Raw genomic sequence first — 26,617 nt, forward strand, 5'->3', positions numbered from 1 at the left:
TGGCGTTCCTTTTTTTCCAGCCACTAAAACATAGTACCAGTAAAACTTGTAATTTTCTTTTCAAACCGATTTCCCTGTGCAACTGCTTTCATTTAAAAAACGATTTTTGCTTTCCCTGCAAGAATCCCATACTGCCTTCCCTTCCGAGTTACCCTTTCACTTTCATATCATAACTGTGAGGTGCCTTTGTACTTTAGCATTAAAACCAAATTTTGATTTTGTCTGTTTAGCCCAAATTCCAAACCGTTTTGCTATTTTAAACCCGTGAAATGAATCAATTGCAATTTCTCCACATGAGATTTTGCTGCACTGTGTGTTTCCTTCCAAAGTTGATTTTCTGAAATGTATGCCCGTTGTTAGTACATTGCCTTGTAGTCTGCGAGTTTCCTTACTTTGATACAGCCATACTCAATTTTCCTTATTCATTCAACCGCACATGTAAAACAAATATTGAGTAATTCCGAGTGCTATTTTTCTCAATTCCAAGGGTTTCAATCTGATTTTGCCTCCCATTCAGAGGGGGAAGGTTGGATTTTCATTCTGTTTGTTGCCTAGTATACCTGACTCCTTGCTACTCCCTTCTACCCACACAAATAATGGTTAACAGGGGTTTGAGGGAGTGTTGCAAGGGGAAATATGAATGGTTGTGCTATCCGAAAACACCACTCGAAAAGTAATCTTGCCTTTATTCAATTGTGCATTGTGGCTCATGTTAAAAAGGCCAAACTAAGTGTATTCCATCAATTTACAGTGTAATTATCACCACACTGGTGACTGCTGCCCTATGTTGAATGTGTTTGATTTTTACTCAAAATTCAAATAAATAAATATTCTGTTATTACACACCGGCCTGGTTCATGGTCCATTGCGGCCCGGGGTATTTGTAAAGGGGGTGTGAGACAGGTTGGGTGCCTTCTCAAACTGAATGTGTGATAAAGTAAAATTGTTTTAATTGTGCGCTGCATCCCTGTCCAGTATGAAGAGTTTTGGTCTGGAGTGTACCGTACCTTTAAAATCATTAACAGTTTGAATTAAAAATATTTACTCCGTAGACACCCTCATTTACTTATGCTCACCTTGATTCACTACAGTAGGTACTAGAAGGAGGCACAATTTGGAAAACTGTCTGAAGCAAAATGGTCGATATGTTGGTTATTCCTTTAACATTACTACTGCAAACAGTTTGAAAGTGTTTTTTAAAGCATGTTCTATCACGCCAATCCAAATATGGGAAATGGCAAGGTCACAATTTACTTAACTTCATTTACGAGAAGAGAACACAATCAATCTTTCTTGGACATTTTCTCAAATGTGCTGAAGCCATTGAGTGACTCTAAAACATGGCGCACAAAAAAGAACATCACGTGGAAAAGCTCCATCTGATGCAAAGTGAAAATCAATAAGAGCTTCTGAAACACAACAACAAACAGCAGCACGACTTGCCGACCAGAGGACAACAGCAACTTTCTCCAGGACACATGAGAGACCACTCGATCAGGACACGAGCAATGCCGGCTACCCCAGCTATTCGTAATAATTCACTTAAACTTAAATGTTTCCCAAAATCTAAATTCAAGGAGAAGAAATAAGATGCCGACTGTTTAAAGTACCACCGTTATTTGTCATGTCTTGCACTCCTTCCTCTGTGGAGGCTCTGGACGTGCTGCTGGAATTGCTTATAATGGCCCCAGGAGTGCTTTTATGTGAACATTAATCCCAAAAGGATACCCGTGCTATAGATTTTGGTCCTCTACGTTCCCCGTAAACCTGAAGTGGAGAAAAATATATGATTATGTGATGAATGTGATCGTCTCCGCTTGTACAACATACTTCCCAAGATGAGACTAAGCCGAACAAGCTCTACCGCAGCCCCCTCCACAACCAAAGCTGAGCTACAAAGCACTACTTGTGTAGGTGGCATGCATTATTTTATAACTTCCAAGCCCAGTAGCAGCCCACATGTTGATTTGCTACTTAGAGCCTATCAATTGAAAATAGGAGTCATGCATTTACAGCAGAAAGAACAGTTCCAGAACTGTAAAAATTGTATTTAAAAAACCTCTGGACCAGGGGAATGCCAATCTCCCCAAGATGCCGGTCCCGAAGGCCGTATATGGGGGATCCTCCTGGGTCTCCATCCCAAGCCTCGTGTGGGGTACCCAGTAGCATCCCCACCATTTGCTGTGCTATTCAGATATGGATGAGAAACCTATGGAGAGTGGCAAAGGCTGACCACAGGGTTCAGGGAGATGCATTTCAGCATCCGCGTATTATGGAGGACTGCGAATGACAGACACACAATTCGCTTGTGAGTTGTTCCGCAAATTAGCCCTGCACCATGGTAGGGGTGCTCATTGACATTTCCCTGGGGTGAAAGAGCGGGTACAGGAGTGTCCCAATGGCATCCTTTAGCAGCGCCACCCTGAGTCGGGTGGCTATGAATAAAGGGCTGACAAACTACAAATGGCAGACAGTCCTTAGATCTCGTTGGCGCATCGAGCTGACCACAGAACAAACACATGCACATGGGGAAGAAGTATTTTGTTCTGGTCTTCGCTAATCACACATCCTGATTAGATGCTGTACATCTTCCCTTTATAAGCCCAATTGCATTCCCAGCTAGAGTATAAAAGAAACGACAACCAAGATGGAATGTGGGAGTTAGGGGACCATTGAAGAGCAGTGAGCTAGCTGTAAGAGCGAGAGGTCAGGACACAGCATGAGGGAGATTTAAAGAAGGGGAAGAGTATACAGCGAGAGAGGAAGGAGAGGAGTAAAAGGGGCAACATCTAGAGAGAAGGAGAAAAGGATGAAGAGTAGAAATATAGTGAAATAGGGAGAGGGTGGAGCAGAGTGAGGAGGAGAGAATCCCAAGGAGAAGGATGGAACATCTAGAAAGAGAGGAGGACTTGCAACATCTAGATAAGGAAGGAGGAGAAGCAGGAGAGGAGAAACCTCAAAGGAGAGCAATTATAGAAGAAGATGAATCATTTAGAGAGAAAAGGAGGAGATGGAGTGAAGGTGAAACATCAAAGGAGATTAGAAGGAGGGGAGAAAGTGAAAGATCTAAAAGAGAACAAGGAAAGAAGGAGACACTGAAACATCTACAGGGAAAATAAATAGAGGCAGACAACCACCAGCATAGATAGGATGAGGAAAAAGAAGCAATGTAAATGAACAAGTCATGCTATGTAAAGCTAGACAGAAGAAAGCAGACAAACATCCAGGAGAGAAAGAAAGGCTGTGGAAAGGAGGAATCAGGGCAACAATTACTAGGGGGAAGGAAAAGGCCATAAAGCTTTTAAAGACCCGGGTAGGAGGGTATGCCAAAGCTGGTGGAGAGAAGCCACATCAAGGGGCAAAGGTAAAGCAGAAGTCTATAGCAGGTGATAGATTGTAGGATATCATCTGATTAAATGTAATGCTCTTTATTAAATGATGAAAATCAGAATGGCTTGTTCAAGTTTTTTTTTTTTTTTAAATATCAGTGGGTCCTATGACTGTCCCACTCTCTCAAACCCTTCCTCCCTAGCCCTGATGTCCTTACCCCAAGTTAGTATATAGTGATTGCTTCTAGCTCAGTATTCTAATTGCTAAATGATTGGCAAATATAACCTAAAGACTATGGGCCATATCTCACTAAAGACCCTCAGGACTTCCTAACTTTCTCTACTGTAGCCACTGGTTAGTGTTCTATATGAATAGGAAATTGTGCCTTGCAGATGAAATGCTGGAATCAAGATTCTTCTTTCATGCTCACTGTCTGCTTTTCCTCTCATTGTCCTGTCCTCTAACTCCACATGCATCTACTCACTCCTACATCCACCCTCCTGTCCCCCAGGTCTTAGCCTACACCCTTAGACATTACTACCTACTCTCTGCTGTCAGAGATCTCTTCTCTTCACTATTACTCAACCCTCCATACTACTACCATCTCCTACACACTACTACTACTTAAACACTCTCCTTTCACTTAGTATCATACACTGTGGCGGCACGGAATGAGGAGTCTGACTAAACTGAGGCATGGTGTCGGGTAAGTAGTTTTATTAAACAATAAAACACCTAATGATCCCTAACTAGTCAAACTCCTATCCTATCCCTAAAACACAAAACTACTAAGCTATAGGTCTCAAGTTCTAAGAGTTTTCAAAGTTCAAAACAAAATAAATCTTTCTTCCAGCTTCCAGAGAAGTCAAAGGCGCAGGAGAAAGACTCCCTTTTCCTATCTGACAGTTTAAGCTTCTCATACTTTTCTTCAGGTTACTTTGTACTCCTCAGCTTTCTCCTTAAATCACTGAGTTCCCTTCAAGGGTTGTTCCAAACTTCTATTTCCGCAGTGTTCTTTAACTTGCCCCCACTGGGAGGAGGTTGAGGCTCATAGAGGCCTTGCAGATCCTTCAACTCAACCAGTCTGTGGAGTTGTCCTGGTAGTTGTCCCAGAGAATGAGAATTGTTTCCTACGCTTTCAACTTATGCTTGCACTTTCTCACGGTTTCATTGGCTCCCTTCTTGACTTTCAACTGTTCCCGTTACCTGCTTCCTGCAGAGCGTTTCGCCGGTTCTGCCTGGGACCATGCTTTGATATTTGATATTTCTTCTACTTCTTCTCCTTCTCCTGTTGGGCCAGCTAGACCTCACTGCCTAGTAGTGCTGAAGGCTCTGGAGCTTGTTTCGGACTCGACCGTCCACCCACTACAGGTCGTGCAGCCATCACTGTTCTGAATGCTTTCCACATTGTTGCCTCTGCGGCTCCACGAAAGGCTTGTGTTGGCAGTCTTGGCGCAGATCTTGGACCACACAGTCCACCCACCACAGGTCACGCCACCACAATCACTTTTCTCCACTTTAACTGTGCCAGCTGGCAAGGTGCTTTCCAGATGTCCTGTGACACTTCTCATCTTCTCTACTCCACAACCTTTCCTCTGCTTCACAGAGCCCAGTTTCAACATTGCGGGCTCCTTGTCAGCTTGCCGACCGCTCCTTCTGGATGTCATTTTCCTTGTCCTTTCTAATTGTTTGGTTTAAATAGCCAGGTCTTCCCCAGTACAGCATCAGCCCAATTGACAAAAGCTGTTTGAATAGTCCATGTGCTTTGCGATAGCGTTCTTGAGTTCTTCTTCATCCCTGTATTTGTTATTGGGAAAATGTCTGAGCCGCTACAGTAGCACAGTCACTGATTCAACCACATGCATGGAAGGCTTGGGTGATGTTAGCCTGTGGGATTGGGGTATTACGGGGCCTTGTCTCAGACACATCCTTGTAGCCAGGATGGGAGTTCCTCTCAATGATGTCCTCCCACTTGTTACCACCCATAGGGGGACTATTGGTTAGAGGCCTCCCCACCCTAGCCTCATGTAAAGGGGCTCCCTCCTAGGGAGGAGTGACACCATCTGAAGGATCATCACATAACTTCACAGTCGCTCCTTACACCCACTGGTTTCAGAGAAAACGAAGTGACTTTCCATGTTTCAAACTTTCTATAAAGAAGGTTTTATCTTGTTTTAATCAAGCAACCAATGTCAAATTTTATGTCTACATTGTAGAGTATTATATTCTACGGCCTAGAGGATAAATACATGTGGATTTCTCTATGTATTGACGTTTGTGCCAGTTGGAATGTAAACATTTGAGTGACATTGGAAAGGTTGAGTTTCTATCGACAAGATGCCTGAATTCACATGGAATATTGTGGCTGATTTCCACTGCATGAACATTTATGGGACCATATTGTTTCTTGATTTTTTTAAATAAAATAGAATATTGAGATATACGAATGGCCTGTTTCTTGTCCCAGATTGTTGGGCAGAATTGTTGTGTTGGGGTTATTAGATCAGGGATATTTCTCCTCAAAGCTAATCACTAGGAAATTAAATATATTGTAAAAATTGATGTCATTACAGGATGACCAGAGTGTACCAAGTAGTGGAACCTGAAAGTGCTCAGGAGAACCAATGTCATGATGACCTCTGTACCAGACATGAAAGAGACACAGCTAAAAAAGACAAAGCAACGAAAAAAGTATTCCGGACAATATAGAAACCCACAGACGACTTTGACCGAGCTATGGAGGTGGCATTGAAACAATGGAGAAAAGGAATGACCGAGGCTCACGGTCCTAAAGGTAGAAAAAGTGCCATACTGGATAGACCTCTTTTGTTCTACAGGATCTAACCCCATCACTGAGGGATCAGTGAAAACGAATCCCTTTGCTAACAAGAAGAGAGTAGGGACTTCACAATGCTTTTCAAGCCATCTGTTGATCCCTGGGCTGACACATAGCAGTCACCCAGTTGATAGCAACTTGTGAATCTATCTTCACATTCTGTCTGAGACCTGCTCCCATTTGAAAGAATGTTTTTCTAGACAAAGCTGTTAAATATTAACTAGGAAAATCCATTGTGTTGATCCACAGGCTTCATAACCTACTTTGGCTTCTGGCTGAACCCCCAGCTGGGGCTTTTCCTTAATTCTCAATCTGATGCACTAAGATTCCTGCACAGCCAGTGTGAGGCCATGAATGCTGTGGACCTCGCCCATGAACAGTGCGTTCTTTAGTGAACAGAACTATAAGAAAGGCATTGTCCAATGGTAACCATGTCCAGTGCACGCAACTGCCACATAACAAAATTAGGCCAACTGGCAATCCAAGCTGACCCCCCCACTCCCACCATGTGGTTCCCATTAAAAAGGTAAGTGCTATTTTAACATGTGTCCCTCCAACCCCCCACAAAGACTTTATAATTACAGCTCATCACCATTTGCAATCAATAAACCTTTAGCTTGGCTATGGTACCAAAAGGAGAGACAAGAGTACCACAAAGAGTCTTGGTGTAGGCCTGTGGGTATTTGTTGGATCACTAGTGCTGTATGAGACCAGGTACAGCACATTATGCCTTTCTTCTTCTCTCACATGTACAGTACCAAAGTGGCTTCCTTACAACAATACAACTCATTCTTTACATTTATTTAACATGATATAATAAAGAGACAGATGTTATAGTCGTCCCACCTATATTTCAATTAAAGGCAACATTTTGATCAACTGAATTTTCAGGATTGTGTTCCAACAAAGTTCTCTTCCGCCATTTTAAATTCATACGAGAAGGGCCCTCTTCATTTTCACAAGGGCAGTGGTTATAGGAGTGTTCAGTAAGAACGAGCAAGCAGAATCATAAGCCAGTCTCCCTCATCAAACAACTTGCAACCGTTGCCAAAACCCTCCATTTTTGAATGTTAATCAGAAAGACTAATATTCATACATTGTAGCAGAATACGTTTCTGGAAAGTCAAGTACCACATGATTCCCCTCAGCTCAAAGTCTGGCAAAACTGGACGGGCGGTCCATTTGATGGAGATTATTTGTCACTTTGGGCAATAGCAAGAACATCATGTTCAGAATTTCCCTTTTAACTCCAATATATTGGCCACTAAATTCCCAGATGCTTTGGCTAACAGACTCTCCTTGTTGTTTGAGGAAGATTTTAGTAAAAGTATAAAAGAGGGGTTTGAGGGCGAGGAACTGCCCGTTCCATGACAAATCACCAAGTGATTTTTCAGTCTCAGTCAAACGATGTTGGGGTCTCTCGTGCTGGTAGAAATCACATTTTTCAAAGTCCCAAAGAACTATATTTCGAAGCAGTGGTGCCCCAGTCATTGTACATGACAAAATAAGCTACAGCATACCAACCTCAAGAGGCATGAGAGAAACCAGCAGAAGAGATCAGAGATTCTGCCTCTAGAAACTGTGCCCAAGGCACAGAATGAACTGCAAGATGGATACATTGGAGTTGGGAGGACTTCATCACATCATTGGGACTGCAGTCTTTGACGTGCGCAGGGAAATGGTATCTTCGGCTAGTTTTCAACGAAGGGAAGCTACTGAACTGTGTCGAAAGCTTCTTTGACCCTGTCTGAGACATCAATGTCTGCACATACGTTTTGCCTTGATACACCACTATCCAGAGGCGAGAGAGAGATAATCCAATTTAAGGTTCTTAAATCCTGTTCCAGTCTTTGTGGCCTATCATCTAAATTAAGTTTTTTTCTCTACTGAATGCACCCACCAACATACACATTTCAAGCTGATACCAAGAGTTGCACCCTGTTTGCACATGGTGTGTGACCTATCTCTGGAAAAAACAGTGCTCCAATATTGCTCCGCAAGTCTGATGGCAATATTTTCTAGCAGGCCCCACTAACCACCACAGGTGACCCACCCCCACACATAGCCTGGCATGGCTCTTGATCATGGTTACACTGAAAAAAAGTCTGAAAACGCTTAGAACATAAAAAAACAAAAATCGCCACCAAAACATGAATAACTTACAGGAACCCTTTATTTTAAGGCCTTTTACTTTAATTACTACTTAAAGATTAGCAAAATGTTTTATCCAGAGGGCTTTGTTTTACATCTAAACTTTTACTGGAAATCAGTTAATCTATTTTGACCCATTTTAGGGCTTTACTCATAGGTTATGTAGTTATGTAGATCTAAACGTACTGGCATGATTAGTGATAGATGTAAATGTGCTTGAACACACATTGTTCTTACTGATTTGTTACTGAAAGAAGAACATTCTGTGCAGGCCTTAATTGCAATTTGTTGTCTTTTCATGGAAGTCGTCCCAGATGTCTATGGATGTCGCAACACCAGGGGGTTGCACAGAAACTCCAATATGCAAGCTAAGACTCAATGCCTTTATTTATGTACAGTATGGGCGTGGATTAAAGCCTAAATGATCTATCGGGAGGAATTTATAACACATCCAGGGTAAATCACTATTCAATAGTGTATGGGTTTGACCCGAGTCCATGGATAGGGTTTTAAGTTCAGAAAGTGATTCCAAAGGTCACTTGCAGTTCATGGAAGTTAGTCTTTTACCACACTTCTTTGATCACATTGTTGGCCCTTTTGGGCTTGATGAATATTGGGCCATCCCGAGTTTAAGGCATGGTGCAGCCCCTTGATTCTGAGGCATGACACTGGAGATAAAGGGGCTCTTACCCCTGGATTGGGAAACCCCTTCCCCACAACAGGACTTGTAACAACAACGTTCATGGTGTCTCCTGCTTTCCCACTGTGTCTGGGTATCTTACCCCTTGCATGGTATATAGCACAGAGAGTACATGGGGTCTTAATGAGGGGCCTTAATGTTGTTGTCGGTCGGGGTATCCTAGCAAAACTAACCCTCGTCTCATTATCCCTGGCTAGGCCCGGGACCTGTATTTGGGTCCACCGAATCTCACATGCCATCTCCCCCTATGACACTGAAAAATGGAGGACCATCTGCAATACACTTTGTACGCTGGTTGTCCTTCCCCCTACTCTTTGGCCAGCTCAAGGTATTCCTATCCACCACCTCCTGAGCTCTAGGTTCTATCCCTCTTCCTCATTATGGCCTCAGCTCTTCCTTTCAACTGACGAGCCCTTCTCTCCACCTCCTCCTTGGTGCTTTTTCCTTCCCCTTCCTTCATCTTGTATACCCATTCTTCATACAACCTCCTGTTCATTCTCTCCTCCTTCAGCAACCTTTCCCTGATGAGTCTTCTCCTTTCCTTCTTATCTCATTGGTTCTCTCCTTCAGCAACCTGTTAGGGTGGTCTAAATAAATCCCAGACCAGACTCAATGACGGAGTAGACAAACTGTATGGCAAAACCCAATGTTATTCGCATAGAAACAAAGCCAGGACAGCATACAGGCATTCAGGTCTCTCTGCTCTCAACATGTTAATCAGAAACAACAGCTTAACTACTACAAATTCATCAATGACATCATAACATAATATCAGTTTACAAAACCTATGGCAATAGGTTAGTGGGTTTGGCTACATAAAGATTTCATAGGGGTTAACCAGCTTAATGGGTTACAAGTATCTGATGGCTCCACCTGGAACCACCCCTATATTGATAAAGGGTGAAATGAATTACTTCTATGACAAGTGTCTGTTTGGCTCTCTGCTAGCCAACCTTGGACACTTAACAGGTCATCAAGATATGAGCCAGACACTGAGTAGGTGGCGAGAGGCACATGGACTGTCCATCTTCCAATCACAATATTTACCATCCCCCATTCCTAGGCCATGATACCGGGCAATCCTTTTGTACTTGACCTTGTGTGGTGCCTCGTGTCTATGTGTGCATTTAGGGAGTACAGCAGGTGTCCTATCTGTGTTTGCTTCTAATGAATGGCCAGTGTTCCCTATATATTGGTCACGTGCTATGAGACTGTGTATGAAAATGAATAACCTATTTATTGAGGTTTTAGCTAATATTAATGTGTGTGTTGTGTTGTCCGTTGCCACTGGGGGCACTCTTGGGTTTTGCTTCATGCACCTGAACATCAAAAGTTGTTTGTGCCCTTCTGAAACTTTTATTAATCTAGGAGTATACTGCTCGTGTCTTGGGAATTGTTATGTAGTGCCTTTGTTATGCTGTTCCAATCCTCCCTTACATCACTCTAACCTTGGCACTAGTTGCCAACCACTGTCTGAGCTCTGCAGGGATATGTATTTCTGGGGATTCAGCCTTTTGTGTTTTCTTGAGGCTTTGACGCCTGTGCTCATTCAGAGACATGCTATGGCTTCCATTTTTAATAAGATGGCTGCCCCACTACTATCTTGCTCCTGTGTTAGCGAGATATATTCATGTGTCGTTCAGGTTAGTATTCTTCTTGTCTGTGGATGCCATGTTTGTATTCTTCATGTCTAAATGCATATAGTACCTCGTGTTCCTCGTGTGGCGTGCATGTTTGCTTCATGTCTAATGCATGTTCTTTACTATTACAATGTTATTTTGAATGCTTTTGCCATCTCCAGCTCACATTGTCCAAGCCTTGCTGTACCTGTGGGGAATAAGGGCGGAATGGCTGTCTCAATGAGAACCGTCGCTCACCTTTACTGTATTGGTGTGGGTATGAGGTAGAAGCTATGGATGACACATTCATCTATCTCCAAACAATCATTGATCCTTTTTTTCTGCACTCTTCCACTCTCACCTCCAATCATAGCACCCTCTGCTTTACCAATCCTTAGTATGGTGTTTGTGGACGATGTGGTTGCTCATTTCCTTTTCCATGTGCAATTTTGAGTTGGTGTTCACAATCCACTGGAAAGGGGAAGTGCTTTATAGAGGAAAAGCTGGCTCTTCGATGAAGGGGTAGTGGGCCAATTGCATGGGTGGCTTTGTAGACAATGGAGAATACTGATACTAGTATGTGTAGGCTGTTGGGGTATGAGGGAACGTTATGAGGGCGCCGGTCTGACATATCCCTGCCGAAGAGTGGGACCTCACCCGATGGTTTAATATCGCTGGTTACCTTGCAAATTTAAATATACATTTAAGGTTTTTGGTTTGAGAAAATAAGGTACTGTAGGAAATATAGTCCATTTCTCCTCTGAATCAGAATGGCTATGTATCCCACAGTTGTTCCAAGCCTTGAGGTCTTCCCTGGCTATAGCCTGTCTACAAACCTACTGTTGAGATGCCCCCAAGCCCTAATTCCAACACAGGGTTTACATGTTAGCATTGGGGATTCATCCCTGTGAGCTCTTGGCACCCCTAACTTCCATTGAGATTATGGGGCGCAGCGAGGTACTCTGGACGAGTCTCTGTATACAAGCCACATAGTTCACATCACCTAACAAGCCACTTCCCCTCGTCCCTAGAGTATCGAGGCCTTCCTCAACTGGTGGCTCCAATGTGATACCACCACATAGAGCAGTGTTTGGTTTCCTCTACAATGTATTTAAGTGCATAGCTGGTATTTGTACCATAATTTGTCCTTAACGACTGAGTGCAGAAGAACTGAGCTGAGTGAGTGCTGTTGGCTATTACAGTCTGGTACAGTTCACTTCCAAGGTGTTTACACCATTAGCAACCGGCAAACTATCTGAGGGGCTAATGAGAACAGACAAGTTGCTCGAATGGGAGCTTCTTTTAGAACAATAACTTCTATTCAACAAAGAAAAACTCCCTCAAACCAGGATGGCAGCTACGGGAAAAAGAAAAGGGCACAGACAGGAGCCCCTTTTTAAAATATCCACCGTTGCTTGGGTGAACAAGACAGCATGTGAGGAGTGTGAAGGTGGCAGTGTCCAATGGATGGATGGTGACTGGTGAGGATGGGCAGCGAGAGAAAGGAGTATGTGCTTGCCAGCCATATGAATGCTTGGAATGCGGGTTTGGATCTTTGGTTACCTCCCATCATCCAAGCACTGCCATTCGCTGGAGCACTTTATAGTCGTCCTTCAGTAATGGCATGACGTGTTCTGGGGCATTAGAGGCTGCACTTGACATACGACAGCCACAACCTATTGTCTTTAACAACGATTATTCTATTTTCCATTGTAGGGACCTTACGCCCTGTACCTCGAGTTTTATTTTCATACTATCCTTTCTTGCGCGGCCCAGCACCTTCTGCAGGGCTAATACTTGAGCTCAGCTCGTCGCATAAAAGGCTGTTGCGCTATGTATAGTTGGGACTACATGCCTCAGGATGCTGTACTCCGAGATGGGGCATTAAGCCTAACAGCAGCATTGCCTGAACCACCCACGCTAACCAATCATTCTCCAGAAACCTGAGGACGTTCAGAAACATAGCTTCAACTGCTCGAGTTCCTGCACATGTTCTTGAAATCCGAGGACATTCTGCCTTCTGTCGCAAAATACTGAAGCAATGCAAACAGAATTAAATTAGCACTAGGAGGCTTGCCAAATAATAGTGTGTACCTCTCATTTCTTTTTTTATTTGTTTTAATTGAAATGTACAATTCTTACAAAAAGGATTCATTTGAAACAATAGAATGTATCCTCTGTTTGCAAACCTACGTTTCATGTCCTCGTATGTAGATTAGTGTCTGATCACCCAGTCTACGAATTCCAATTGGACTTCTTTTTCGAGCTCTTGAGTTCCATTTGGTCTGTCTCTGCTTATCCCCCACTTTTTCGTAAGGTCATGTTCTTTCGCGTGGGAGAATCTTATTTCGAAACGCAACCACAGCAATCACCATTGACGGCTTTTCTCCATTTAACAGAGCTGACTACCACTCCTCTCTGGTAAGCGATTGACGCTTCGACCAGTGCTGTTCCAGAAACAGTTCTCTGGTCTCCATCAGACCCTGGCACTCTCATGTTTCAGATTTTCGACTTTGTTTGAATCCTCACAAAATCGTCAATAGTTCTGTCCTATTTTGCCTCTTTTTTCCAAGAGCTCATTGGTAGGAAGTAGGTTTAATCTGGTGGTTAGGAACGATTCCCCCAATATGATCTTCTTGGAAACTTTCCTATATAAGTTGCAGGTTGATTCAATTTTTTACAGACCCACGGGACGTTTGTCGTTAGTTGGTAGGACTCTGCAGCTTCTTGTGTTCTTATCCAGTCAAGCTCGCCCAATTTCTTTTTTACTCCATCTGGGTTTGAGGATAGTTCTTCTGAGCAGCCAATTTCCACTATTTTTGCTCTGTTTTTCTCCACCCAACCATTCAGGAGTTCACTAGTACCCCCTTTTAGCTCTTCATTTATGATACAAAGAATTTTTGGCCGTTTCGGTAGAACGACTTTCCTAAACAGAGCTAAACTATTCCAATCAATCACGGCTTGCAGCGATAACAGTCCCAATTCTCTGCGTACTGTGGGAGTAGGTGCTGAGTTGAAAAAAGAAATAATCTTACAAATCTGTCAAATTATTCATGCTTTATGGTAAAACTTAATGTTTTGGGCCTCATCACGAGTTGGGCGGTAGCCCTTAAATGCAGTGGTAATGCTATTACCGCCGCATTTAAGGGTTTTCCCAATCACGGGTTGGGCAGAAAGGTGCAGTTCTACCTCCAGCTTTTTTTCTGTGGGTGAAAATCTACACTTTCCACCCGCTTTCGGCACTATTAGCGAGGCGGTAATAGCACCAAAATATCTGGACCCAATGGGTAACAGGGGTTACCGCTAATAGCACCGGACCATGTAGAGGTAATGCTATTTGCGTTGGCAGTATCCTGGCACAATTACCACTGGGATACCGCCAAGCTTGTGATGTCTTTTGGCCCTGGCGGGTGTAATAACAAGGCAATAATAAGCATCTGCCTAAGGTGCCAGCAGCAGAGGGTGACATTTTGGTCCCCGAAACATCAACTGTGACCCGATCTCGGGAGGATAGCTCAGGTGCAACGCGCTCGCCTTGGAAGCAAGACGATGTGGAGCAACACAGGTTCGATCCCCGAGTCCGCACTTAGAAACCTCTGGGTATTCACTGTTATAAATAACCAATTATAATGATATAATTATTTAAAAAAATTACTACACGTAAGAGTGGACACAATAGCGGCACTTCGCCTACAGCAGTGTAAACTCTTGCACCTGTTTGACTTATATACACATTCTGTTGTAAACACCAAAAAAACTGCAATAAGTTAGGTTAAATACGAAACAATGTTTTAAAGAATGTCAACGTTGCAAGTGATATTTCCTTCATACAAAGAAAATATGCAACTTTTAGGTTTACACAGTTTGAGAAACAAGCTGATCTGACCCACTCCTTTTGTATACCCTTTGCAGTAGCCCAGTATCATGCGAATAGGTACGCACGGCGGGACTGGAAATCTCGGTCAGAATCTGCCTGCCTTATAATTCACTGCGCTGGGATTGCTCCGTGGGCCCGCCATGGCTGCTCTGCATTATGAAACCTACCCAGCCGCAGGCATTGGCGCATCAGGCCTCCTGAGGACATGTTCTTCTCAGCTTCAATCTCGCTAAAGTTCAGCGAGCTGGCGAAGACCAGGACGTCGACCATGGCCATCAGGCGGCTCAGGAAGGTGACGGCCGTCTCGGCGGACATTCCTTGCGTCACCTCAATGTTCTCCAATTCAGTCTTTAAGAGGAAAAAAGAAAGAGGGTTGTGTTAAAGCAGATCTAGCAGAAGTGGAAGAAGTCACACGAGAAGACGGAGAATGTTAAGTGCGACAGTCAGCATGCTGTGACCGACAACAACATGTATGTCACTCAAAACACACAATAAGATCCACAATGGCGGTGCACTGGGATGAGCATGTGATAGTCATATCGTGGACAACCAGCCACTGGAACATGAGAAAGAAAACACGGTGCCAAGACTCGCAAATGTTGGTGATTCAATGAGTGGCAGTGACTGCTCTAGACTCTCAGAGCACCAGAGACAACTTTGAAGCAAAAAAAGGGCATGTCATTGCGGCTTGAACAATTTCCCACATGAATAGATGCTTGAAAGCGACATTGCCAACATTGTCAGCATAGGAACACTGTGCATGTCTGCTGGCCACATGTTTCTATGCACATTTACCCTTGTGCTGCCAGGTGTCGTGGGGAGTTCCCTGTGCCATGGAGGTTGGTGGAGACAGACAGGTGCCAATGCCCATTGGCAAATAGGACAAGTACATACAGGGGAGTTGCTAGGTCTGGAAAAGACCCGGGGCTAAGCTGATGTCAGAACTGTTGGGACTGGGGGCTAGCTAGTCTTTTGGCTGTAGCTCCTGAGATTCTATCCGGGGCTACAACCAAAAGATCAGGGGCTATAGCCCTCTTAGCCCCCCCCCTAGCAACGCCCCTGAGTACATACATCCTAAGGGCAATATAACTCCACTTCTTTGGGACATATATACACGACATAAGGGCAGGGACGGGGATCAAATGATTTCAACAGCCATGGTCAAGCAGGATAAAAATACTTTTATATTCTTCCAACGGAATCACACTTATGCAACTAGTCGTTTTTCCAAACACATCATTTTTAGAATATTTTTGAAGATGCCTTCGGGGGCGAGGGGGTGTTCACTCATCAGAGATATTATTTGAGAATGTTTTTGAAGTCACATCCTATCAATTAGTGCAGCTGTCCATCGATCGCATAACGATATTCACAACTGCACGATATGGATTGGTATTGTGGGCGAGCTCAACATTTTTGAAGACAGTCTTTTTTTTTAAAACCAGGAACTTCACATGCACTGAAACGATTAATTTGTATGCTGTCACATGCTTGCCCACATGGCTGCTTTGGGAAATGCCTGCACAAATTCCAGGTCAATTTCACATAAACCTATTCCAATGTTGACATGTTAGAGAGACTACTGGACAGATGAACATCCATTAAATATCTTGATAAGTAGTTTTGCTGGAAATGTGAAACAGAAACTATTTGCTTTTTTCAGCAGCCATGAAGGTCTTTTATTTTTTTTGAAGGTTTCAAAATATCTGCCCATTAAATACTGAAGAGCACTTAATTCACTTTAAGGCATGGCTTCAATTGCACAATTATCTAAAACAAAAGTAAGACTTGAGATGACTTCTGCTGAATCAATGCAAGAATTTCAATTAAAGTGTCAGTGCCTGATGTGTATATGATGACTCTTGAAAATTCAGAATATATGGGGCTGTGGCTTTGCTTCACCACTCTGCATGATCTCATGCCATAACCTCTGCCAGACACTCTTCTCTGTAAGCATTTATTTTCTGCCAAAACATGTTGTTTTACTGCTTCACAAAGTCCTAATAAAATCAACCAGAGTAATGGTACACGCAGCAGAACAGCAGCTCTACTTTGAAAGATACTTCAGTTGCTACCACGCGTGGCTGCAATCTCATGTCCTCCTCCCACACAAGGATAAGAGCACACGGCTGCCACCCCACAAGCGACACTGAACTCCTATGCAATATTTGGACCAAGCCAAATATCAAGGCGTCTGCTGACTGCACAAGTAGATAATGCAGTGTCCTTCGTGAGGTTATTGAGGATGCGCCCATCCTTTTTAATACAGCACCAAGTGTTACACACCATTGGAGAAGCCTCATGTACGGGCAGCTATCTATCCAGAAATACCTTCAGGTCTGAATACATAATCAGTCTAGACAGCAAACATGCGGCCTGTAGCCTAGCTTCACTTGTCAGAGGAATGCCACTTTTGCAGGCTGGTTCTTGCAAGTTTCAAAAGTAAATTTCTCTTGCAGAAAAGAAAGTGACATAGTACCGGTAACAACTCAACTAACGGTTATGCTACTGGCCAGCCAAATGCCTGGAACGCTTCCTTTTATGCAACAAAGAATCGATGTGTGCACGCCAAAATCGAGTCTGCGTGAATAAACTTTGCAAATCCTGCCTCACTCTTGTCCTGCGCCGTTTATGTGGAATGAGGGAGCCTTGTGTCTCTGAAGTTCCATTTATTCCAGTAGAATAATTAGCACGTATACTTGTGGCATGTGCGGTGGTTCACTGGTTCTATATGCACACGTAATTCACTTGAGAAAAGCAGTTTTAAAGGTAACAAACCTAAAACATACATGAGTTTCTTGGTGGTAACGTGCCATTCACCAACCTCTGCAAATGCACTGTTAAAAGCTCAATGGGTGCTCCATCATGTTATTCAGACTAAAGCCTCCATTAGACTGTTCCCAGGGTAGCAGATGGACACGTGCCACAGAATTCCTGTACAGCAGCAGCAGCAGGGACGCAAAGAGGAGTGCTACTGAATGGACGCTTGCTCCGGAGAAGGGTCACACATGAGGGGCTCACAGGAATGCCAGATCTTCGAGCCCTGTGGAATGACCAGCACTTTTTGCCAATAGTCGGGGAAGAACCAGCAGCAGATGAGAGGGCGTGATGGAGGTGGAAGGAATCCGGGAGGGACCGAGAAGCGTGAGGGCATCAATAATCCAGGGCAGGAAGGCCAGAAGGGCCCAGACTGGGATGAAAGCCCAAAGACCCACAAGTCAGAGGAAAAGTTCCCAGAGCTTTTAAGAAATGGAGCCAAAACGGAAGTGCTGCATGATGGAACCTGACACCCCAACTTCCTAGCGCCATTAAGAAACAGATTGAGTGCAACTCATGGACTTCTGAAGTCCATGTTCTTAAAACCATTGGGAAGTGGATAAAGGGAAACCCATCACAAGTTAGGACTTCAGGACTCGGGTCCAAAGTCCCGAGATACCTTTACAGCGGAGTTCACAGAAAAACCTGTGATAGTAGGAGATGAGGGCCAAAGTCCCAAGAGACAGAGAGAACGTGAGAGAATGAAGAAATATTACACACTGGGGACTTGACGATCACAGTCCCTAAAGACATTAAGAAACTGAACATCCGATTTAATGCTGGGAGAGGAAGTGAGAAGAGCTGTGACAAGGTTAGGGTTCTGGACCACCTGACAGCTATGCCAACTGTACCTCCTTGACCCAGATCATCATGTGCCAAAAGCATGATGCTGTACATCAAGGCAACACTACATGAACCATCCTTCTGATGTATTCAGAGTTGTATCCAAAACAAAATGTTTTTTCATATGGCTTGACGTAGGTTGCCCTGCTTTTCAGCACTGTAGCAATAGGTGTTATCGCTATCCGGTTTCCTAGCACTCAATGTTGTATGCAATTCTGCCGCATTCTAAAAGCTGCTGGTGAAAATACAGGCGGCGGCATTATCTTCTCACCCTTTACTCCGACAGGTGGGTAGACCCCAGGTCTCCCTCCTTACCCGTTCCTCCCTCACTAGCTTATTCCATGCCCAGGTCCCCTCCTGTACCGTGGGGTAAAGGGAACGCCCGTGGCAGCGTTTTTTCAGGGAGAATTGGGAATGCAACACAGCAGCCTGGAACGACTCAATGTAGCAACCTGTGAAGGAGGCAGGACTGGATTTTCCCAGCTTACATTTTAACGGAGCTCCCTTAAGCATTGACTGAAGGACTAAGACCAATGACTGAATATAGAAAGGGCTTGCCCATGTACCAGACATGGCCTCCACTCAACAGCTTCCCTTTTACTACTGTTCATTAAACACAGATTACACATGCTCATGGAAAGCCTCTCTTTTCTATGACTTGACAAGAAGCATACAACTATAACCTTACAAGAAGGGGTGACAAGATCAGAGTAACAAGAACCAGCCATGCCAGTCATCAGCATCCTGTTTGATGAAAGCAAGCACCCGCTTCGCATCTAGTGGCAAAGAAATGGCATACCAATTTGGGTTATCCAAATGTCACCGCAACTTGGATGCAACAACTTCGGAAGCCCTTGCAAACGTACACCTAGAATATGCAACATACTATGTTCTGGCGTAAGTGACTCCGCCAGTGTATGACATTTTGCAAAAGGGGTCCCCAAATGTCCTCTTTGACAAGTTATTATCGATTTTTAAGTAGAAAGTATTTTTAAACCATGCAGATATGAAGGCTTATTCAGGGAGTGTGAGGCCAGTGGGCAAAGAGATCCTGGATACATGGGCTCCACGTGATCGCATTTCGTCCTTCCTGATTGTATGTTTTTCCCGCAAGAAGAAGTCGATCGGCAGAAGGAATGTATCGCGGGGCCCAATAGGCATGGCCACCAAGTTGGATCAATTCCAGCCGGTCAGTCAAAAGTGCTGCTGTAACCACTTTAAAGATGCTTTCATAACCATGGTGAAGGCCAGAAGGCAGGAGCCTTTGGAAAGAACAAACAGGAAGGCCGAGTCAAATGAGGCGTTTGCTCCAGGATCTTCGCCATGTAGCCTTTTGGATCCTGCAGCCTCTCTGCCTGATCTGAAAGGTTTTCCAATCAACCCCAGCATTGGGAATGCCATTTAAAATGCATATATCAACGCAGACGCACCACTATTTGGGGTGATGCATGCAATACATTTCACAGTGTTGAAATATTGTAGATTTAAAAAATAAATTATTCTTTTTCAAGAGTAAGATTGTAATTAGAATGGATGCTGAGAAATCCAATAAGCTGCTTGCTTTCTTCCATGGCACGCAGCACTTCCTTAGGGATGCATTCTATTATTGCTGCTTGGAGTTTGGAAGGCCTACCTGGTGTTATCTTCCAGAGTATCATGCATGCGCAAGGCTGTAACCAGCGTTAGCATGGACACTTGCAAAAGGGCACAGTATATGTTGAAGTTGTGCCTTTTCTCGTACAGGTTGACAAGAAATGTACGAGCAGGTCACATCAATGCTTGGCAAAACAGAGTTTTCTGAAATTGTGCCAGCAATCTGCTGTATGGTAAAAGTGAATACATGATTGAAAGCAGAGGCTTAGGAAAGACACCATTCCCCTTTAAATATGCTGAATTTTGGGAATAAAATCTATCTTCTAGCAGGCATTAAAGCATTCCTTCAAACGGGCTAGTCTGTCTTTTATAAGGATGTGGAATAATTTGTGAGAAGGAGAGACCGAGCACGGTCCACATTCTGCTTCTTTGAACTTTGCTGAAGTGCTGGATACACCATGCAGACAGTTCGAGCAACTCACTCTGCATCATGGAGGCAGACTTGCAGGTCATACGGGTACGCAAACCAAAGGGAGGTTTACTGAGAGAGAGGCCAGAACACTGGCTGCCGATCAGGGTAAGGATGGGCACACAAAGGGACTGTGAGTAGAACCAGAATCCCACAGTCACACGGACGTCCAGTGAAACAGGGTGCAGGGACACCGAATATAGAGGTTGGTTCAAGAGAAGATTTCAAAATGGCGATAGGCCACTTCATCACTTCCTGCATAAATATGGCTTCCCCTTTGGAGGAACTGGTTTACTTTTGGCTAGCACATTAATTTGTACATGGAGTCATAAACGTCCTATGCCAGGGAGGGGGATGTCACGAGGGAGCGGCAAATCACAATAAAACTAAGCTTCTCTGGCTGCGTAAAAGACGATGGCTGGACATGAGATTTTAAGGGTTGGAGCTGAGCCAAAGAGACTCTTAAAAAGGAGAGCTCTGGAGTCCATTAAGTGTGCAGAACCTGCCCCGAAGAAAGGATGCATCCAGAGGAGACGTCAAACCGAGAGGTGTTGAGTTCCTGAATCAGAGGGAAGAAGAAGTCTGGAGCAAGGTGCTGAAACCCTGAATCTGGGAGCAGGTGAAATCTTGAGAGGACCCAGAGTCAAAATGTGATGGAACCTGAGGAGTGAGAACAGTGAGAGAACATAGGAGTTGAAGCCCAAAAGGTGAGAAGATGCTAAGTCAGAGCTAGAGGAGTCCCAGAGCCAAAGGGTGATGAGGTATTGAACCAGAGGGGATGAGGAAACCTTGAGAGATGAGAGGTCAGAAAACCATGATCTGGAAGCTGATGAGATACTGAACCATAAGGGCGAGGACATCTTGAGAGAACTACTGAGATGATGATATACTAAACCAGCAGGTAGAAGAAATCCTGAGAGACAATGGTGAGAGGCTAAGATTGATAGAAGTTCAGAAACATTAACCTAAAAGGTGTGGGAGAGAACAGAGAAACCTTAGGGTCCTACCTTGGGGAGGTTTTGACGAAGGTGAACTTCTCTGCAGCCTGGATTTTGCTCACTTCTATCCATCCATGCATCTAATGGTTGTCTTGCTCGTGTACAGCGCCCATGTAGGAATCCCTTCAGGGCCTCAGCACGGTGATAGCCCCTCTGTGTACCAGCCCACTTTCCTACCATCTGCAAGGTTTGTGCTCTCATTGTTGGCCTGCTTTCTGGCTCCCTGCCCGATATCTGCCGCCTCTCTGCTGCACAGTCTGCCTTCTGGGACTATCCACGGCTTTCCCATAACTGATAATACTCCAGTTTATTCAGAACTTCTTCTCTCACTGGTTGCTCTGTTGTCCTGCCCCGCGGTGCGGTGTGCCAGTCATGTCAAGATGGAACATGAGGCAAGTGAGTAATTAAGGGACCGCTAGGATATCTAGCAACACAGGGAAGTCTCAATCTATCTGCCCTTGCTGTGAACATGTGCCCTCTTCCCTGTCACTATTGGAGAGGAAAAGAACAGTGATACCAGCAGATGTGGATTCCTTAATGAGCTGGAGCACAGCAGGTAACGGGTGAGCTGTAAGCACACTAGCAAGGTAGGCGGAGGAGAGAATTCAGAAGATGTCAGAGTGGCACCCCATAATCAGAAGCAAGGATAAGATTAACCGCAGGCCCCAGATACCCAGAGCAGAGAACCACAAGAAGAACTTGGAAGTGAGATGCAGAAGAGGAATGCCAGACACTGGGACCGCACACAGCCATCAGCCAAGTTCTTGGATATGTGCTGCACAGCAGTGACACGATGGAGAGGGCGACGGAGCATGATAAGTGGAATTAATGCTGGAGAATGTTTTGTGATCACCCAACTGCTATGACGGAGAGCACCATAGAGTAGAAGGGATCTGCTACATCATTTGGAAAGCCTCCTAAACAAAGTGAAAGGATGTAGCAGCTTTGTCTGCTGGAATTGGGAAAGAACGTTCCTACAGCAAAGCAAAGTGAAGGCAATGAAAAAGCAGTCTGATGGAGCCTGACGAGAATGTTCTTGGAGCCAAACAAAGAAATTATAGAAATCACAATCATTGCATTCTGGGAATAGAAGTCCACGATTCCAGAAACATTGACAAATATGAACCATTGTTGGGAGGTATAGAATATAACAGCTGTTCTTAAAAGACTGAGACCCGATACAATCTGAATCCAGACTTCTACCTGATAACAAGTCTCCAAATGTTGGAAATGATTGCGTGTTACAAGACTGCCAAGAAAGAAAAGAACCCAGAGTTCAAGTTCTGGCACCTAAGTGTCAAGGGGAAGGTACACCAAATGGTGATAAATGTGAAGTAAACCAGCCGACCCAAAGGTTATGGGGATGGAGAGAAGATAAACATTGGGATTAAGGGTCAATTTGAAAGAAATGGAGAAATAAGATGCAGCTGTTTGAGAAAGGCTTCGATCCTAAAGAATAGAATTAAAATCTTGAAGAAAAACTATGAGAGTGAAAATCCTGAGAATGACAGAAACCAATATTAATTCAAATCTATTCACTGTATTTGAATTTGATTAGCTACACCCTGGCCCAATTCCCTGGTATTTCTGCAAGAGTTTGGTAGGAAGAGGACTCCCTCTCCAGCATTGGTTGGACAGGTTTTGAAGGATAACTGGCTGCTTACCAAGATGCAACAGAAACAGTCTTTAACCAGCAGTCGGGGCCCCTCGAGTAGTGGGAGGTTTTTGCATCTTCTAAGCAGAACACTACAGACTGGTGTGCTACGAGTCCGTTTCCTGGGTGACTGGCATATAAGTGACAATGCCGTGTGATCCATTTCTACAGCTCTTGGGGATCTCGGATACCCAAAACCACATACTAAACCAGGTTGGCGGGGGAAATAATCTTTCTCTGTCACGCTATGGCTCACGGTAATTCTTTCTTAATCATGTGACTTAAGCTAACAGAAGGGTAGTTTACAACGACCAGCAGCAAGCAGACAATCTCCTGGATTCCAGGAGACTGGCTGACTCACAGGGTTGGTGCTGCAAGCTTGTACCCATTGGGTGTGCAGTTGGCAGTTTAAGATGCACCAGGCTGCAGGGAACAATGCAAAAGCACTCCAAGAAGAAAGAGGTGGTGCCAGTGACAGCTTTAGAGGCAGGGAAAGTCAATGAAACGCCCATAAGAGATCCAGATGGGCCGATCAATGGAAACAGTGTTGCTTTGTTCCCCCCAAAAGGAATTGCACAGCTTTAACATTCTTGCAAAGAATACAACTGGCGATTTAATCTAGGTCACACAAATCATTGTATAATAATGAAGACTAGGATTCCTCAGAAGAAAATGGCTGTCAAGGCAAAGCATGAGGAACCACCAGACGTACTCTCAGATGGCAGGATCTTATAAGACGGATGTAGATCACTTCGCGCTAGGGAATCCAGGCACCAGCATCTAGTGCACAAGGGTTCCAGCAGGGAGGAATGGTTCACGCAATGCTTTCTACAATCCCGGGTTTTAGTTCAAGTACTCGTTATGTGCATCAGTGGAATGGAGTATTGTAAAATAGCAGCATAGTAGCAGAGGCGCAATACGTTGGCATGTATAGTCTTGCTAAAGCATCAACATCCTCCATCCAGGTAAAGGACAGGCTTTGCATTTGCAGAGTCTCACCTTACAGAACATAGACAAAGGGGACCTTGGTAGACCAAATGCTCTAAACCATCAGCGCTGTTTCCTTTGGATGTCAGGATGTGTGGAACACAGGCTTGTCTTAAAAACAAACATGTTTTGGTCTTGGAGGTCATTCACTCAAATATGAACCATTTAAAAGCAACCTATATTCCCCTCTGGCAATGTATCCAGTTTTATAAAAGGCAGGTGATTGGCACCCATCAGAGTGTTATTGGAAGTTTTAAACATCACGTTGACCAGGTCAGGCGCGCAGGAGAAGAGCCAGTCACATTCATTAGCTTCTATGTTATTTCGGGCCTGAAGTCCGGTACGAGAAAGCCTGGCTACGTTATGAGGATCCTTTGTGTCCTGTGGTCTCGATAGCTGGGACTGATACGGTCTGGTCTACTTAACCAATATGCCACCAATCCATTGAAAGATAGAAGTAATCGGCACTGCACCTTTATCAGCTTTGAGGTTCACCCACAGCACCCATTGCAGGTGTTCCAGCATGCTGACTGGACATGATAGCTCCCACACTTCCAACAGAGCGCGCCGGGTAGTCACAGAGTCAGTGAAATACTTTGATATAACTATACTGCCCTTCAGTCGGTCTACACTTATGACAGAGGCGATCTACCAAAACAAATGTTCCTGTTTCACTGCCCTAACCCTTAAGTTTCTGAAGTTGGAGTACTGTGCAGCTTAGCTTCTTGAATGAAGAACAAGACTGCGTTGATGTTGCTTCTACCAGAAACAATCCTGAATTATCATTCTGGAAACTACATCCGAGAGAGGGTATTAAATTGTCAGCGTTTTTTCTTGGGGGAGTTTGTAAAACGCCTTAAATAACTGCAACCACCAGAGAACAAACTCCATTTTCTCAAAACCCAAAGCTTGCTTCCTGGAGATGTAGGCACTCTTTCGACTACATCTATTTGAAATGATGCGAGAAGGGAGAAGGATGACCGGCTGCTGCGTGCAAAGAGGACCAAGACCACAATGCTTATTGCACGGGCCCATCTCCTCCCACTGAACGTATTGAAGCCATCAGCTGCGCCTTGAACCAATGGGCTCTTCAGCTTTAACGCCCTCAGAGCCCTTGGCCCACACCACGGCTAGTCTGCGAACCCTTCGCACCACTGCGGCTATTCTGCAACCCATGTCTCTTGGGCGATAGGTTTTAGTGTAACGGCCTCTGCATGAAGCAGGAAAAGCAACTGCTTGAGAGAAGCACTGTAACACGTAACAGGGAACCAAACACACCTAGCTTGCAGGAGGGGCTGGAGCGATGCAGAACATCACCACTGCAGTTTTGTTGAGAGAAAGGTAAAAAAAACACGCAAGTGCTCAGAGATTATGCTTTTATTAGGTTGACTCATATTTTGAAAACCATATGGGTACTCCGACTCAGGCAGTAATCGACATTTAAGGTTTTCAATTTCAATTATGGTCAATCCAGACTTCTGTGGTGGGAGGGGTTGGACTATTTCCTACAATTCCAAGTTTATGAAGAAAGCCCTGAAGCATTTGTTCCTGTATCAGAGCATAGATGCAGAAATCTCCAATCAGTAATGGTGGAGTATCGTGAAGTTACTCCAGATCTTCTATGGCAAATGATTCACTCAGGATTTTAACACACCTCAGAATCAGAGCCATTGATTTTTTGACCCAGCTAATACTTAAAGATCTTTAAATGGGGAAAAGAAAGGAAAAGGGAAAGAAGGGGGAAAAAAAAAGAAAAAATAATACACCTTGATCATTAACCATTGTACTAATTGTACATCAAGTGGAAAGTCTCCAACCTCTGTAAGATAACGATGAGAGGCAGTTTCATTTTAAGTATTCATTTATCTTAATTTTCTTCTTTATTTTATTTCTTTTTCTTTTCTTTTTGTTGTTGTTTTAATCAAGCCTTAATTGTTTTATTAATGTAAAGGAATGTGTTTAGTTGCTAAATGTATGATCAGTGATGAAATATGTAATGACATTTTTATATTGTGAAGTTGACATAGTTCAGCCAAATCAATAAAAAATAAAAATTTAAAAAAAATTACTATTCCAAGTATTGGGAGGTGCTGTCTGTCTCCAGGAAACCAATGTCTTTTTGAATGATGAGCTTAGCAATCACATTTGTATATGAGCAAAGTATCATGTGTTTTTACTCTCTCATCAATAAGTTTCACTTCAATTTTTAGGCCTATTTATGTGCATGTGCTAAGGGCGAGTAAGCTTGTCCTATTTGCATAGAATTTCATAGAGCTCTGCATTTAAGGGGTTAACGTTTTTAATCAGATGGAAAGTACAGTTTTGACACCTACATTATGATAAAAATAAAGGTTTAAAATGGAAAAGAAATGAGTTAAAAGATGAAACTTACAGCAGTAATACTAACCTTAGAACCCTGGACATGCAATAGACAAAACAGACAACAGATCACAACAGTACAAGAAAAAGAAAGGCATTACAATCAAAAGGAACACATTGCAAGTTTGAAAGTCAAAGCAAGAGAAACAGTCAATGAGTGCAAATTTAAACAGTTAGTTAAATGGGTTTCAACATAAGAACAAGTGGGTACCGTCTCAGTTTGCAGTTAAATAAGTTCGAACTGCAACAATTAAGTCACCATCAATAGCAGAGGCGGCACACGTCCACCAATAAGGTCTAGATGGCCCTGAGGAAATCCTGAGAAGGCAGAATGCTTTTACATGGGCATTTACTGTGATTTCTC

The 26,617-nt window shown here is 43.8% G+C and overlaps 1 protein-coding gene across 6 annotated transcripts in view; it reads right to left on the reverse strand.

Annotated features, from left to right (window-relative positions):
- Positions 1–26,617, reverse strand: part of NBEA (neurobeachin) — a 2,584,133-nt gene that overhangs the window by 1,800,841 nt on the left and 756,675 nt on the right. For 4 of the 6 annotated variants that reach the window (XM_069640608.1, XM_069640606.1, XM_069640607.1 and 1 more), the window contains exons 25-26: positions 26,267–26,290; positions 14,681–14,861 (exon numbers count right to left, since the gene is read on the reverse strand). In XM_069640608.1, the coding sequence (XP_069496709.1) occupies positions 14,681–14,861; positions 26,267–26,290 (205 nt within the window). The remainder of the gene's footprint in view (positions 1–14,680; positions 14,862–26,266; positions 26,291–26,617) is intronic. The other 2 variants (XM_069640609.1, XM_069640605.1) reach the window with 1 other exon arrangement.

This window comes from Ambystoma mexicanum, chromosome 7q (genome assembly GCF_040938575.1).
Source record: "Ambystoma mexicanum isolate Mex_15411 chromosome 7q, UKY_AmexF1_1, whole genome shotgun sequence".
NCBI classification, from domain to species: Eukaryota; Metazoa; Chordata; class Amphibia; order Caudata; family Ambystomatidae; genus Ambystoma; species Ambystoma mexicanum.